We start from the raw sequence: 16,103 nt of genomic DNA, 5'->3' as shown, positions 1-16,103 counted from the left end.
TTTTACAATGGAGATGATTCCCCTCTCTCTTTGAAGAATATTTACCGAGCACTCAAGTGCTGGCTCTACAACAATAAACTAATTTTCCTGGAACTTAAATTCTACAGAGAGAGACATAATAAATAAGAAACAAGGAAGTAAATTAGATAATTTCAGATAGTAATAAACATTATAAGGAAAATAACAGGCCTATATGATGCAAAGTAATGTTTGTGGTTTCAAAATATTAGATAAGTTGATCAGTGAAGAAGAATAGAGAAAAGACAGCAAAGGGCTGAGCCTTGGGACACACCAACAGAGTGCAGAGGAGGAAGCAGAGAAGGAGGAAGCAGCAAAGGAGTAACACAATCAAAGCCTGAGCTGAAACTTTCAGCTATTTTATAGGAATAAAGGAAATTATATATATGAAAGTATGACTATACTTCCTTACCACGATTCCTTAAGTAACGCATTGTTTGGCAGAGCAGAGGGAATAGAGATATAAAAGAAAAGGTAACACAAAGTCACAGAGGTATCTTTCATAAAGGAGGTACAGATAAAGTGCTGGGAGGGTGGTGGTGGTTCAGGACTTCCCTGGTGGCTCACTGATTAAGAATCTGCCTGCCAGTGCAAGGGGACACAGGTTTGATCCCTGGTCCGGGAAGATCCCATGTGCCCTGGAGCAATGAAGCTCCTGCGCCACAACTACTGAAGCCCCTGCTCTGCAATAAGAGAAGCCATCGCAATGAGAAGCCCACACACCACAATGAAGACTAGCCCCTGCTCACCACAGCTAAAGAAAGCCTGCTGTGAGCAACGAAGACCCAGTGCAGCCACACACACACAAACACACACAAAAGTGCTAGGGGAGTTCAAAGAAGGGAATCAACAATACAGATCACGGCAAATATTCATTCCTCAGACTTGGCTTACCCAACACCTCTCTGGAGCTTTCTGGACCTATATTAGCAGAGTTCATCACTTCTTCCTCTTGTCACCACGGTAACTTACTCACTCCCCACCACTGCCTATCACACTGCATCCTTCTATATCTGTTTAAAAGCACTTCTCCTCCACTAAACACGGAACCTCTTCCACATAGAAATATATTTTTTTTCAGATTTTATTTTAATTTACAATACTGTATTGGTTTTGCCATACATCAACATGAATCTGCCACAGCTGTACATGTGTTCCCAATCCTGAACATCTCCCCCCCCCACCTCCCTCCCCATACCATATCTCTGGGTCATCCCAGTGCACCAGCCCCAAGCATCCTATATTCTGCATCAAACCTAGACTGGCGATTCATTTCTTATATGATATTATACATGTTTCAATGCCATTCTCCCAAATCATCCCACCCTCGCCCTCTCCCACAGAATCCAAAAGACTGTTCTATACATCTGTGTCTCTTTTGCTGTCTCGCATACAGGATTATTGTTACCATCTTTCTAAATTCCATATATATGTGTTAGTATACTGTATTGGGGTTTTTCTTTCTGGCTTACTTCACTCTGTATAATAGGCTCCAGTTTCATCCACCTCATTAGAACTGATTCAAATGTATTCTTTTTAATGGCTGAGTAATACTCCATTGTGTATATGTACCACAGCTTTCTTATCCATTCATCTGCTGATGGACATCTAGGTTGCTTCCATGTCCTGGCTATTATAGACAGTGCTGAGATGAAAACTGGGGTACATGTGTCTCTTTCAATTCTGGTTTCCTCGGTGTGTATGCCCAGCAGTGGGATTGCGGGGTCATAAGACAGTTCTATTTCCAGTTTTTTAAGGAATCTCCACACAATTCTCCATAGTGGCTGTACTAGTTTGCATTCCCACCAACAGTGTAAGAGGGTTTCCTTTTCTTCACACCCTCTCCAGCATTTATTGCTTGTAGACTTTGGATCGCAGCCATTCTGACTGGGGTGAATGATACCTCATTGTGGTTTTGATTTGCATTTCTCTGATAATGAGTGATGCTGAGCATCTTTTCATGTGTTTGTTAGACATCCGTATGTCTTCTTTGGAGAAATGTCTAGTTCTTTGGCCCATTTTTTGATTGGGTCGTTTATTTTTCTGGAATTGAGCTGCAGGAGTTGTTTGTATATTTTTGAGATTAGTTGTCAGTTGCTTCATTTGCTATTATTTTTTCCCATTCCAAAGGCTGTCTTTTCACCTTGCTTATAGTTTCCTTTGTTGTGTAGAAGCTATTAATTTTAATTAGGTCCCATTTGTTTATTTTTGCTTTTATTTCCAGTATTCTGGGAGGTGGGTCATAGAGGATCCTGCTGTGATTTATGTCGGAGAGTGTTTTGCCTATGTTTTGCTTTAGGAGTTTTATAGTTTCTGGTCTTATGTTTAGATCTTTAATCCATTTTGAGTTTATTTTTGTGTGCGGTGTTAGAAAGTGTTCTGGTTTCATTCTTTTACAAGTGGTTGACCAGTTTACCCAGTACCACTTGTTAAAGAGATTGTCTTTTCTCCATTGTATATTCTTGCCTCCTTTGTCGAAGATAAGCTGTCCATAGGTGTGTGGATTTATCTCTAGGCTTTCTATTTTGTTCCATTGATCTATATTTACGTCTTTGTGCCAGTACCATACTGTCTTGATGACTGTGGCTTTGTAGTAGAGCCTGAAGTCAGGCAGCTTGATTCCTCCAGTTCCATTCTTCTTTCTCAAGATTGCTTTGGCTATTTGAGGTATTTTGTATTTCCATACAAATTGTGAAATTATTTGTTCTAGTTCTGTGAAAAATACCACTGGTAGCTTGATAGGGATTGCATTGAATCTGTAGATTCCTTTGGGTAGTATACTCATTTTCACTATATTGATTCTTCCGATCCATGAACATGGTATATTTCTCCATCTATTAGTGTCCTCTGATTTCTTTCACCAGTGTTTTATAGTTTTCTATATACAGGTGGTCTTTAGTTTCTTTAGGTAGATATATTCCTAAGTATTTTATTATTTTCGTTGCAATGGTGAATGGAATTGTTTCCTTAATTTCTTTTTCTACTTTCTCATTATTGGTGTATCAGAATGCAAGGGATTTCAGTGTGTTGATTTCATATCCTGCAACTTTACTATATTCATTGATTAGCTCTAGTAATTTTCTGGTGGAGTCTTTAGGGTTTTCTATGTAGAGGATCATGTCATCTGCAAACAGTGAGAGTTTTACTTCTTCTTTTCCAGTTTGGATTCCTTTTATTTCTTTTTCTGCTCTGATAGCTGTGGCCAAAACTTCCAGAACTATGTTGAATAGTAGTGGTGAAAGTGGGCACCCTTGTCTTGTTCCTGACTTTAGGGGAAATGCTTTCAATTTTTCACCATTGAGGATAATGTTTGCTGTGGGTTTGTCATATATAGCTTTTATTCTCACCCACATTGTCTAGCATATCCTCAATAAATTTTGAATAAATGGAAGAGGTGAGTAAATATGAAAGCAAGGGTCCTGGAATGATAATGGGGAAGCAGGAGCAGAGCTACTGAGGTCAGTGCTGAAGTAGGTTTTATATCACTTCACTAAATTAAAAAGTCACTCAGTTGTCTTGTTATATATCCCTCACATGGTGCTGCTAACAATACAGGGCACAAAAAGATAGTGACCAAAGACTTGTTGACTGAGTTTTAAAAGTTATTTTAGCAGCGAAAACTAAGATTCATCTTCCTGTACTACTGCTAGCCTCTTTTACCTGCCCTTATGTAGACAGACTGTAAACAGAAGAACAAACAACATGCAACAGAAGTGAATGAATCTCACAGACAAAATGATAAATGAGAGAAGTCAGACTCAAGAGTATATACCGTATGATTCTATTACCTCAGGTTAAAGAGCTAGTAAAGTGAATCTCTGGTGACAGAACACAGAAGACTGTTACCTCTGGAAGAATACAGACTGGGAAGGGGCAAAAGGGAGCCTTCCAGGTTGCTGGAAATGTACTGTATCTTTCTCTGGTTTGTGGTTACAGGCAGACAAACATACACACACATACATGTAAATGTAAACATTTACTAAGTTGTACTTAACAGTTTTTTGTGAATTTGACTGAATATGTACTATATTTGCAAAATACTTAAAAAAGCATAAAAAAAGTGAAAATAAAAGCAAGACAAATGATAGTGATTAATAAAGGCAGCACGATAATATTAATATACTTACTTCATCCCCGTCATCAATCAGTCCTTGAATGGCGTTAAAAAGAGATCCATATGCTCCTACTGTCACAAGGATTTCTTCATTTGGATTGATTTGATTTTGATAAAACTTTTCATATAGGCAGGACAGAGCTTTCACAAGTGATGGATGACCCTGTTGAGCAAAAAGGAAGAACAAAACCTTGAATTTAATTATGAGACCTACATCTTTGAGATAGTTTGGCTCTGAAATGTTAAAAATTTTTAACATTTAGGTTTTACAATTCTCTAATGTGTATTTTTATGGCAACAAATTAAAAAAAATTATTCCCCTTATTTTCAGAGGGTTCCTGAATGAATGGTTATGATAATTTGCTAATGATTAAAAACTTCCCTATTAAATGACTGATTTTTGAATACAAAATTTCAAGGTATCAGCTTTGTTATCTGATATCTTGATATTTGTTTTTTTCTGTCCAGCGTCTGCATCCTCTTTTTGCTTTCAGTAACCACCTTGATTTTCAGTCATTTGCAGAAAATATTAGTAAGTGTCCAAGTGCAGGTCTTGTGACTTTGTTAGGAAAGCACCCGGCTCTGGAGTAATAAACTGGGTCAGGATGCAGGAGGAGAGGGAGATTGCTTAGATATATCCTAGGTTGGTGAGGTAAAAGAGTATGGCTCCCTCTAAGTTGTCCATGCCAGTTCATATGAAGAGAAGGAGGAATTTTTTTGTTAAGGATGTATTTACTTGTCATCTTTTTATTTCTTTTGGAACAGTGGCATGTATGTCCCAGAGCCTCACCTGGTTAAAATCAATAAAAGTGAAGCCAGAGCACATTTTTCATATTTTGAAATTAGGAAGTATTATAGTATGAGAGAAGCTGGTTGTAATTAGTAATAGAAGGTAAAAAAAATACACAAATTGTTGAAAGAGAAGCAAGAGACAGTTGTCACCCCTCCCAGAAATCCAAAATTCTCTTTGAATTCATTTTAATATCAAGTTTAACAAATTCTAGCAAAGAGTGATATGAAAGCAATTATAAATACTATACATCTGTCCTTACAGTAATAAGGATTTGTGTTTAAATTTTTTAATTACAGAGTGACTCATGATTCATATAATAAGTAAAACTAGGCAAAAGATACATAAAGAAAAATTATCTTTCCTCAAAATCTCTTACTTCCTGTCGCCTGAGGTGACCAATGTCCACAGCTAGCTGACACTGCAACCCCATCCCCACTGCTACACCAATATAAACACACACACATGTACATACACTCATATATATTCACAAAAGCTGGAAAATCTATGAATAATGGGTATAGGTTTGTTCCAATAAAACCTTACTTACAAAGTCAGGGATTGGTTGGACTTGGCCCATGGACCATCGCTTGCCACTCTTTGTCATGGATCAATTTAGGGAGAACTGACACCTTAACATACTTAGTCTTCCAATCTATGAACATCATATATCATTCCATTTATTTAGGTATTTAATATTTCTCAGCAAAGTGACGTAGTTTTCAGTGAACAGACGTTGTATATACATCTTTTAAAAAATCAGTTCTAAATTTCAGTGTGTTTGGATACTATTGTAAATGGCATTTTAAATAGTTTTACTTTTTAACTTCACTTTTAGTACAACAGAAATACAACTGATTTTTGTACATTGGCCTTGTGTCCCGAAGCTTTGCTCAATTCATTTAGTAAGTTGTGGTACTTTTTTTTTGGTAGAACCTGGGAACTCTTTGGCTATAGTAGACATTGTAGCAAGAAGGATGAAGTTGGGCTGAGGCAGAGAGAAAGTAACTAGTTGGAAATAGATGATATTAATGAAGAGACCAGTGATGAGGCTGCATAAGTATGAAAGGAGAGAAAACATGTCTCAAGTGAATAGTCTCCTTCCTTTGTTGCCATGGGAACCCCATCCTGGAATAGTAGTAAAGGAGGGGCCAAGGTAGGACTGTGGAGAAGCTGGAATTAGGGGACAGCTTATCCTCAGATATAAGGGCAAGGGTGGGGGTTCCTTTGTCCATCAGGTTAGGATAGTTGGTTCCAGAAAGCCAATTACAGAGAAGTGACAGAAGTACATTCATACACAATATGATACAAAATACACGCTCACACCACACATGGTGCTCATATACTTACAAAGCCCCGTGTGTACTGATTCAAATTATCAATTGCTGCAATCTTGGATAATTCTTCCTTTACATATACAGGGGGGGATATATCTGGAAGGCCTTGGCCAAGATTCACAACAGAAGGGTCTGCAGCCAGTTTGGTAAATTCAATCCTACGATAAAAAAGACTAGTATTAGTAAGAACTATGAGTACAAAGTTAGCTTTTTATACCTCATAGTTTTATAAAACTAAAAAATAGATTTAGTTTAGTCTTATAGATCAAAATAAAATTAATGAGTTCAAGACAATTGCCGTGGAGAAGGAAATAGCAACCCACTCCAGTATCCTTGCCTGGAAAATCTCATGGACAGAGGAGCCTGGTGGGCTGCAGTCCATGGGGGTAGCAAACAGTTGGGCATGACTGAGTGACTAACACTTCCAAGCCACCAGGGAAGCCAGTAAGACACTTTCACCATCTACAAAATGACTTTGGATAGAAAAATGATGGTTGAACTGATAAAATGAATGTTTCTTACAAATCTCAGTTCCATGATGCCCATATTTTAATCACTTATTTTTTTTTTTCCTCAACCATCTGCTGCTAGGTTCTCTCATTAGAGACTAGAGCTAACAGGAAAAGTTCACAGATTAAGAAGGTTAAGTTTCACAAGGTCATCACCCAATTTGTCCCCTTCTCTGTCTACTTCCAGTGCCTAGTACAGGGACTGGCACATTGGCTAAGAGAATAAATAAGTGTATGAATCATTACTTCCATTTCCAATGAATGGATGCAAAAAAACTTTACCCATTTATTACTGTTCACTGTAAGCTACTCACCACACATTGCTATCAAGGCCTTCAATTCGTTTTGCATTTTTGAATTTCAAAGACATTTTCTGAAATATATAAAATTGAAGGGGTTTTTAATTTTTTTTCATCAAACAATAATGCCAGAAAATCATGGGCAACTATTTCTTTTCCCTACTGGCACCATAGAAAAAGCAGTACCATAGAGAAAATGTTAGACGCCATTAAAAAATCCCCAAGAGGAATTCATCTCCCATCTACTGTTCTAAATAAATCAGTTTAAAGGCCTGAAATGTACTAAAGAGAACAATGATGGTACTAAAAATAAGTCAGTTAAAACAATATCTTGAGTCATGCTCTGAAGATCATTCTAGGTCAGGGGGATCAACACTTTCCCAAGTAAGTTCCTTATATGGCATACAGGAAGCACCAAAACAGATGGTTTCAAGACTACTCAATAAGGAGTTCTAAATAATAGTAATAATAGGTAACATTATTGAGTGTGTACCAGGCACTGTTCTAAGGGTCTTAAATAATTAACTCCATTAATATTTACAACAACCCCACATTATGGTTCTATCACTAGCCATAATTTACACATGAGGAAAGTGAGGTACAGAGAGGATAAGATCATGTAACTTTACATCTGCCCAAGTTCACGAAAGCAAGTAGCATTTAAACCTAAACAGATTCAACTCAAGATCTGAACCAGATAGTCTGACTTCAGAACACATACTCAGCACTGTTTCCACACACTGCCTTTTGCAGAAGAAGACATTCTAAAAGAGACTACTAGAATGCTGCCTTTAAAAAAAAAAGTATATCAGACATTCAGGTCAGGTCTACTCACATTAAGCAAGCTTGACATATTAAAAGCTAAAATTACAGCAAAGCATTCAATTTTTTAGTTCTTTAAGATTCTAAAAGGAAGTTTACATTATCTCTCAGAAGCATGGAGCATCTTTGATTTCATTGTTAATAAGCTGCTGAAATTAAAAAAAAATGATTGGCAGCATTTTTGCAAAGATTTTCTTAATAGAATAGTAAAGTAATTTAAATTCAATCTAGAAGGAAGATAGTGATAATGATTATTAAATAGACCATTGTTCTCATTCTATTCCAATAATGAAACCAAGAAATATACCTTTTTGCTTTTCTCATATATATATATATATTTTAATCTTTGAAACTCCATTGAAGTAAATCACATGCAGATTCTCCAGAGGTTAATGTGCCTTCCAGAATGGCATTATGATTAAGTGCCCACCTGAAGAGGATGCTATTTTAGAGAATTATAAAACTAAAAATGCCCAGAAAGATAAACAGAAGAGGACTAACTCTGCTGTGCTGCATGGCAGGTGGGATCTTAGTTCCCCAGCCAGGGTTTGAATCTGTGCCCTGCATTGGGAAGGCAGAGTCTTAACCACTGGACTGCCAGGAAAGTCCCAGAAAAAGATATTTCAATAATTGTCTTTTGCCATCTCTAAGAAAAAAATTTTTTTTTAGTATTTATTTACTTATTTAAACCTGCGCCAGGTCTTCCATCTTCTTTGCAATACTGGGGATGTTTAGTTTCAGCACATGAACTCTAAGTTGCGGTATGTGGGGTCTAGTTCCCTAACCAGGGATCAAACCCAGGCCGGGTGCATTGGATGTATCTTGGCCACTAGACCACCAAGGAGATCCCTCTAAGAAATTTTTAAATCTTAATGATTTATTCAGCATGTGCCTATAAAATAAAGATTCATACATAAAAGTAAGCAGAGTCTATAGTAGATAATTTAGACTAAAAAGTCCAATTTTACCTAAATTATTTAGATAAAGTCAAAATGCATTTCAGACTTAATTTTCTTTAAAATTTGTGTCTAGAACATTCTGATCTATCAAATATTCTATAGTCTTCTCTCACAAGGTTCATATGTGATCCTTCCTCCATACAACTGGTCTTTCTATACAAATGTTTCTCCGTCCTTTTTTTCTTCTAGTCACCACTTTCCAACCATGGAGACTTTTTAGATATTTTTGCTGAACATGCCTCCCCATTTCTCTCATTAAATGTAAAGGAATAATATTTTGTCAGACACAGTTGAGCTTTGGATGATCAGAAAACATTGCAATAACCAAGATTGCTTTCACCTGCCAAGCAGCAGTTTCTCCCCCTTGGGGGCAATAATGCCCCTGTTAAGAATGCATGCTCTACATTTAATCTAATCCCTGGTCTCCACAACCTTGTCCCTTCACTCCACTAATTCCTATTCCACCTGTCACCTTCACTTCTCAAGTCAGACTCTGTTTCCTCCAGAGACCTTCTCTGATTCCCCAAGTCAAGGTCAGATGCTCCTCCTCTGTGCTCCCATGAGACAGAGTATCCAGCATTTACTACAAAACATTGTCTTTTTTATCTGTTTGCATTTCTGTTTTTGCTCCTTTAGACTGTTAAGTCCTCATGAGGACTACTTATAGCTTGTTTGCACTGATGTATGTATTAACTGGACTTTTCTATAGAGACAGAACCAATAGGATGTACATATATACAGAGATTTATTTTAAAGAACTGGCTCTCAAGATTGTGGGAGCCAGGAAGTTCAAGCCCTGTAGAGCTCCAGCCAAGGAAGAGCTATGTTGCAGCTGAAGTCCAAAGACAGCTAGAGACAGAATTCCCCCTTCTTTGGGGATCCTCAGTCTTTGTCTCTACATCTTTTAACTGATTGAATCAAGGCTATGCACATCACAGAGAGTGTTAATAATTCATTTTACTTAAACTGCAGTGATTGAAATATTACTCTCAACTGAAAAATACTTTCATAGAGACATCCAGGCTGGTGTTTGACCAAATATCTGGGTAGTGTGGCCTAGCCAAGTTAACAGATAAAATTAATCATCACAGTATCCAACACATACTACTATGCCAAGCACATTTGTTATTCAGTTGCTCAGTTGTGTCTGACTCTTTGCGCCCCATGGACTGCAGCACACAAGGCTACCCTGTCCTTCATTATCTCCTGGAGTTTGCTCAAATTCATGTCCATTGGATGTTGGTGATGCCATCCAACCATCTCATCCTCTGCAGTCCACTTCTGCTGAGTCGGCTCTTCATATCAGATGGCCAAAGTACTGGAGCTTCAGCCTCAGCATCAGTCCTTCCAGTGAACATTCAGGGTTGATTTCCTTTAGGACTGACTGGTTTGTTCTCCTTGCTGTCCAAGGGACTCTCAAGAGTCCTTTCCAGCACCACAATTGGAAAGCATCAATTTCTCAGCGTTCAGCCTTCTTGATGGTCCAACTCTCACATCCATACATGGCTACTGGAAAAACCATAGTTTTAACTACCCAGAACAAGCTTTTATAAATATCTCATGAATGGATGAGAAAATCCCACACATTAGGAGTTAACTTGTGGTATCAGTTTCCTTAAGTTAACACTTCAGTAACACAAGACCCCAAAGTCTCCATTGCTTAAAATAATGAAAGGTTTATTTCTTTTTCCTGCTACACATCCACTGGAAGTCACGTGCTACTCTGTTCCATGTCACTGTGACTCTGAGACATAAGACGATGAAACAGATTCTTTCTGCAGTACTGCCAGATTCACAGCAAAAGGAAAACATTCTTAAAATTTTCCCCTTAGGTGTATACACATCACTTCTCCTCACATTTTATTGGATAAAGCAATTTCATAGCTTAAAGTGAAAGTGTTAGTTACTCAGTTGTCTCCAACATTTGTGAGCCCAGCAACTGTAGCCCCCCAGGCTTGTCTGTCCATGGAATTTTCCCAGCAAGAATACTGGGTGGGTAGCCATTCCCTCTTCCAGAGGATTTTCCGGACCTAAGGATCAAACCCGGGTCTCCTGCATTGCAGGCAGATTCATTCTAGGCCTGACTATATGGCAAAAATAAAATCCGGATAAACAATGAAACAGGAGGTTATGATGGGTTGAAATATGCTACTTGTCTCCTTCCATTACTTGTTATGTTGAGAACACCTCAGAAATTGATCTTATTTAGAAATAGGCTCACTGCAGATGTGGGCTTCCCTGGTGGCTCAGACAGAAAAGAATCCACCTGCAATGTGGGAGACCTGGGTTCAATCCCTGAGTTGGGAAGATCCCATGGAGGAGAGTAAGGCAACCCAATCCAGCATCCTTGCCTAGAGAATTCCATGGACAGAACAGCCTGGTGGGCTATGATCCATGGGGTCACAGAGAGACAGGACTGAGCAACTAACACTTTCATTTTTTCACTGCAGCTATAATTAATGAGTTCAGTTCAGTTGCTCACTTGCGTCCGACTCTTTGCGACCCCATGGACTGCAGTACACCAGGCCTCCATGTCCCTCACCAACTCCCCGAGTTTACTCAAACTCATGTCCATTGGGTCGGTGACACCATCCAACCATCTCATCCTCAGTCAGCCCCTTCTCCTCCCACTGTCAATCTTTCCCAGCATCGGGGTCTTTTCTAATGAGTCAGTCAGTTCTTCGCATCAGGTGGCTAAAGTATTGGAGTTTCAGCTTCAGCATCAGTCCTTCCAATGATTATTCAGGACTGATTTCCTTTAGGAGGGACTGGCTGGATCTCCTTGCTGTCCAAGGGACTCTCAAGAGTCTTCTCTAACACCACAGTTCAAAAGCATCAATTCTTTGGTGCTCAGCTTTCTTTAGAGTCCAACTCTCACATCCATACATGACTACTGGAAAAACTGTAGCTTTGACTAGATGGACCTTTGTTGAAAAAGTAATATCTCTGCTTTTTAATATGCTGTCTAGGTTGGTCATAGATTTTCTTCCAAGAAGCAAGCGTCTTAATTTCACGGCTACACGCCATCTGCAATGATTTTGGAACCCAGAAAAATAAAGTCTGTCACTGTTTCCACCGTTTCCCCATCTATTTGCCATGAAGTGATGGGACTGGATGTCATGATCTTAGTTTTCAGAAGGCTGAGCTTTAAGCCAACTTTTTCACTCTCCTCTTTCTCTTTCATCAACAGGCTCTTTAGTTCTTCTTTGCTTTCAGGCGTAAGGGTGGTATCGTCTGCTTATCTAAGGCTACTGATAATTCTCCTGGCAATCTTGATTCCAGCTTGTGCTTCATCCAGCCCAGCATTTCTCATGATGTACTTTTCATATAAGTTAAATAAGCAGGGTGACAATAAGCAGCTTTGATGTATTCCTTTCCCAATTTGGAAGCAGTCTGTTGTTCTATGTCCAGTTCTAACTGTTGCTTTCTGACCTGCATACAGATTTCTTAGGAGGCAGGTCAGGTGGTCTGGTATTCCCATTTCTTGAAGAATTTTCCACAGTTAGTTGTGATCCACACAGTCAAAGGCCTTGCCATAGTCAATAAAGCAGAAGTAGATGTTTTTCTGGAATTCTCTTGCTCTTTCTATGATCCAATGGATGTTGGAAATTTGATCTGTGGTTCCTCTGCTTTTTCTAAATCCAGCTTGAACATCTGGAAGTTCTCGGTTCACATACTGCTGAAGCCTGGTTTGGAGAATTTTGAGCATTACTTTGTTAGCATGTGAGATGAGTGCAATTGTGTGGTAGTTTGAGCATTCTTTGACATTGCTTTTCTTTGGGAATGGAATGAAAACTGACCTTTTCCAGTCCTGTGGCCACTGCTCAGTTTTCCAAATTTGCTGGCATATTGATTGCAGCACTTTCACAGCATCCTCTTTTAGGATTTGAAATAGCTCAACTGGAATTCCATCACCTCCACTAGCTTTGTTCATAGTGATGCTTCCTAAGGCCCACCTGACTTGACATTCCAGGATGTCTGGCTTTAGGTGAGTGATCACACCATCATGATTATCTGGGTTGTGAAGATCTCTTTTGCATAGTTCTTCTGTCTATTCTTGCCACCTCTTCTTAATATCATCTGATTCTGTTAGGTCCATACCATTTCTGTCCTTTACTGAGCCCATCTTTGCATGACATGTTCCCTTGGTTTCTCTGATTTTCTTGAAGAGATTTCTAGTCTTTCCCATTCTATTGTTTCCTCTATTTCTTTACATTAATCACTGAGGAAGCCTTTCGTATCTCTCCATGCTATTCTTTGGAACTCTGCATTCAAATGGGTATATCTTTCCTTTTCTCCTTTGCTTTTTGCTTCTTTTCACAGCTATTTCTAAGGTCTCCTCGGACAACCATTTGCCTTTTTGCCTTTCTTTTCTTGGGCATGGTCTTGATCACTGCACCTGTACAAAGTCATGAAACTCCTCCATCCATAGTTCTTCAGGCACTCTGTCTATCAGATCTAATCCCTTGCATCTATTTCTCACTCCACTGTATAATTTAAGGGATTTGATTTAGGTCATACCTGAATGGTCTAGTGGATTCTCCTACTTTCTTCAATTTAAGTCTGAATTTGGCAATAAAGAATTTATGATATGAGCCACAGTCAGCTCCCAGTCTTGTTTTTGCTGACTGTAGAGAGTTTCTCCATCTTTGGCTGCAAAGAATATAATCGATCTGATTATGGTGTTGACGATCTGGTGATGTCCATGTGTAGAGTCTGCTCTTGTGTTGCTGGAAGAAAGTGTTTGCTGTGACCAGTACGTTCTCTTGGCCAAACTCTATTAGCCTTTGTCCTGCTTCGTTCTGTACTGCAAGGCCAAATTTGCCTGTTACTCCAGGTATCTCTTGACTTCCTACTTTTGCATTCCAGTCCCTTATAATGAAAAGGACATCTTTTTTGGTTGTTAGTTCTAGAAGGTCTTGTAAGTCTTCATAGAACCGTTCAACTTCAGCTTCTTCAGCATTACTGGTTGGGGCATAGACTTGGATTACCGTGATATTGAATGGTTTGCCTTGAAAACAAACAGAGATCATTCTGTCGTTTTTGAGATTTCATCCAAGTACTGCTTTTCGGACTCTTTTGTTGACTATGATGGCTATTCCACTTCTTCTAAGGGATTCTTGCCCACAGTGGTAGATATAATGGTCCTCTGAGTTAAATTCACCATTCCAGTGCATTTTAGTTCACTGATTCCTAAAATGTTGATGTTCACTCTTGCCATCTCCTATTTGACCACTTCCAATTTGCCTTGATTCATGGACCTAACATTCCAGGTTTCTATGCATTATTGCTCTTTACAGCATCAGACTTTACTGCCATCAACAGTCACATCCACAGCTGGGTGTTGTTTTTGCTTTGACTCCGTTTCTTCATTCTTTCTGGAGTTATTTCTCTACTGATCGCCAGTAGCATGATGGGCACCTACCAAGCTGGGGAGTTTATCTTTCAGTGTCCTATCTTTTTGCCTTTTCATACTGTTCATGGGGTTCTCAAGGCAAGAATACTGAAGTGGTTTGCCATTTCTTTCTCTAGTGGACCACGTTTTGCCAGAACTATCCACTATGACCCATCTGTCTTGGGGGGCCCTACATGGCATGGCTCATAGTTTCATTGAGTTAGCCATGGCTGTGGTCCATGTGATTAGATTGGGATTGTGGTTTTCATTCTGTCTGCCCTGTGATGGAGAAGGTAAGAGACCTATAGAAGCTTCCTGATGGGAGAGACTGCCTGAGAGGGAAACTGGCTCTTTCTTTGATGGGCTGAGCCATGCTCAGCAAATCTTTAATCCAGTTTTCTGTTGATGGGCGGGGTTGTGTTCCCTCCCTGTTATTTGACCTGAGGCCAAACTATGGTGGGGGTAATGAAGATAATGGCGACCTTCAAAAGGTCCCATACATGCACTGCTACACTCAGTGCCCCCAACCCTGCAACAGGCCACCACCAACCCACACCTCCAGCCGAGATTCTTGGACACTCACAGGCAAGTCTGGGTCAGTTTCTTGTGGGATCACTGCTCCTTTCTCCTGGGTCCTGGTGCATACAAATTTCTGTTTGTTCCCTCCAAGAGTCTGTTGCCCCAGTCCTGTGTAAGTTCTATGGTGGGGTTAATGGCCATCTCCTCCAAGAGGGCTTATGCCACACCCAGGTCTGCTGCACCCAGAGCCCCTGCCCCTGCAGCAGTCCACTGCTGACCCGTACCTCCTCAGGAGACACCCAAACACAGTTCTGTCTCAATCTCTGTGGGGTCTCTGTGTCCTGGTGTGCACAAGGTATATTTGAGCCTGCTGAGCATCTCTGGGGGGTATTAGGGTGGGCCCTAATCCAACACCAATGGCATCCAAATGAAAAGGGTAAATGTGGAGACAGAGTAGCACACAGGAAGAATGGCACCTGAAGGTGAAGGCAGAGGTCAGGGTGGTGCTTCTGTGAGTCAAGAAACACCAAAGACTGTCAGCAAATCACCAGAAGCTGGGAGACAAGCACGGGACAGATTGTTCCTCAGAGCCCACAGAAGAAAACAACCTTGCCAACACCTTTATCCTGGAATTCTAGTGTCCTTAACCATTAATACATTTTTGTTGTTTAAGCTACTTAGTTTGTGCTAATTTGTTAAGGTAGCCTGAGGAAACAATCATAGTAGGGAAAATGTAAAAGATACCCAACAATGCCCAGAGATGTCAAGATTCAGCAGTAGGGGCAATGCTCACTGTCTGAGAGTTATTGTCCAGATTAGGTCCAATATTAGGAAAATAAAATAACCTGAAATACTATCAGGGATTAAACAGGAGCCCCCGTTGTACAATGGAACATCTATAGGGCCTGTATCATTTCTAGACAGCTAACTTCATGAAGTGACTTCTGTTCCCAGGTAGATGAATGCCTGGTATACATATACTGAAATGTTATGTAATAAATGCAAAATTGCTGGTAAAAGCAGTATCTTTTGCTGTCAATGTAAAGCTGAAAAATTGCAGTTCTAGAGAATCACCACTAGGTGCCACTCTTGGCAGAGATGAGAAAAAGCTCACTGTTCGTCTGTAAAATGTTTACTGTTGTCAGAACAGCTCTCACCAGGAACCCTGGTGCACTACTGGTGGGATTGTAAATTAGCACAGTCACCATGGAAAACGTTAGGAGGTTCTTTTAAAAATGAAAAATAGGAATTCCATACCATATTCACATATGTGTGTGCATGCTTAGTCCCCAAAGTGTGTCTGACTCTTTGGGACCCCATGGACTAGCCTGCCAGGCTCCT

General features: G+C 39.6%; 1 protein-coding gene across 2 annotated transcripts in view; it reads right to left on the bottom strand.

Annotated features, from left to right (window-relative positions):
- Positions 1-16,103, bottom strand: part of KYAT3 (kynurenine aminotransferase 3) — a 66,679-nt gene that overhangs the window by 30,146 nt on the left and 20,430 nt on the right. For both annotated transcript variants that reach the window (XM_068964781.1, XM_068964780.1), the window contains 3 exons: positions 7,083-7,141; positions 6,273-6,417; positions 4,146-4,295 (listed from right to left, as the gene is read on the bottom strand). In XM_068964781.1, coding sequence (XP_068820882.1) covers positions 4,146-4,295; positions 6,273-6,417; positions 7,083-7,138 — 351 coding nt within the window. In that variant the 5' untranslated portion in view covers positions 7,139-7,141. The remainder of the gene's footprint in view (positions 1-4,145; positions 4,296-6,272; positions 6,418-7,082; positions 7,142-16,103) is intronic.

Source organism: Capricornis sumatraensis, chromosome 2 (assembly GCF_032405125.1).
Source record: "Capricornis sumatraensis isolate serow.1 chromosome 2, serow.2, whole genome shotgun sequence".
Lineage (NCBI taxonomy): Eukaryota > Metazoa > Chordata > Mammalia > Artiodactyla > Bovidae > Capricornis > Capricornis sumatraensis.
This window is presented reverse-complemented; position numbering and strand designations above follow the sequence as displayed.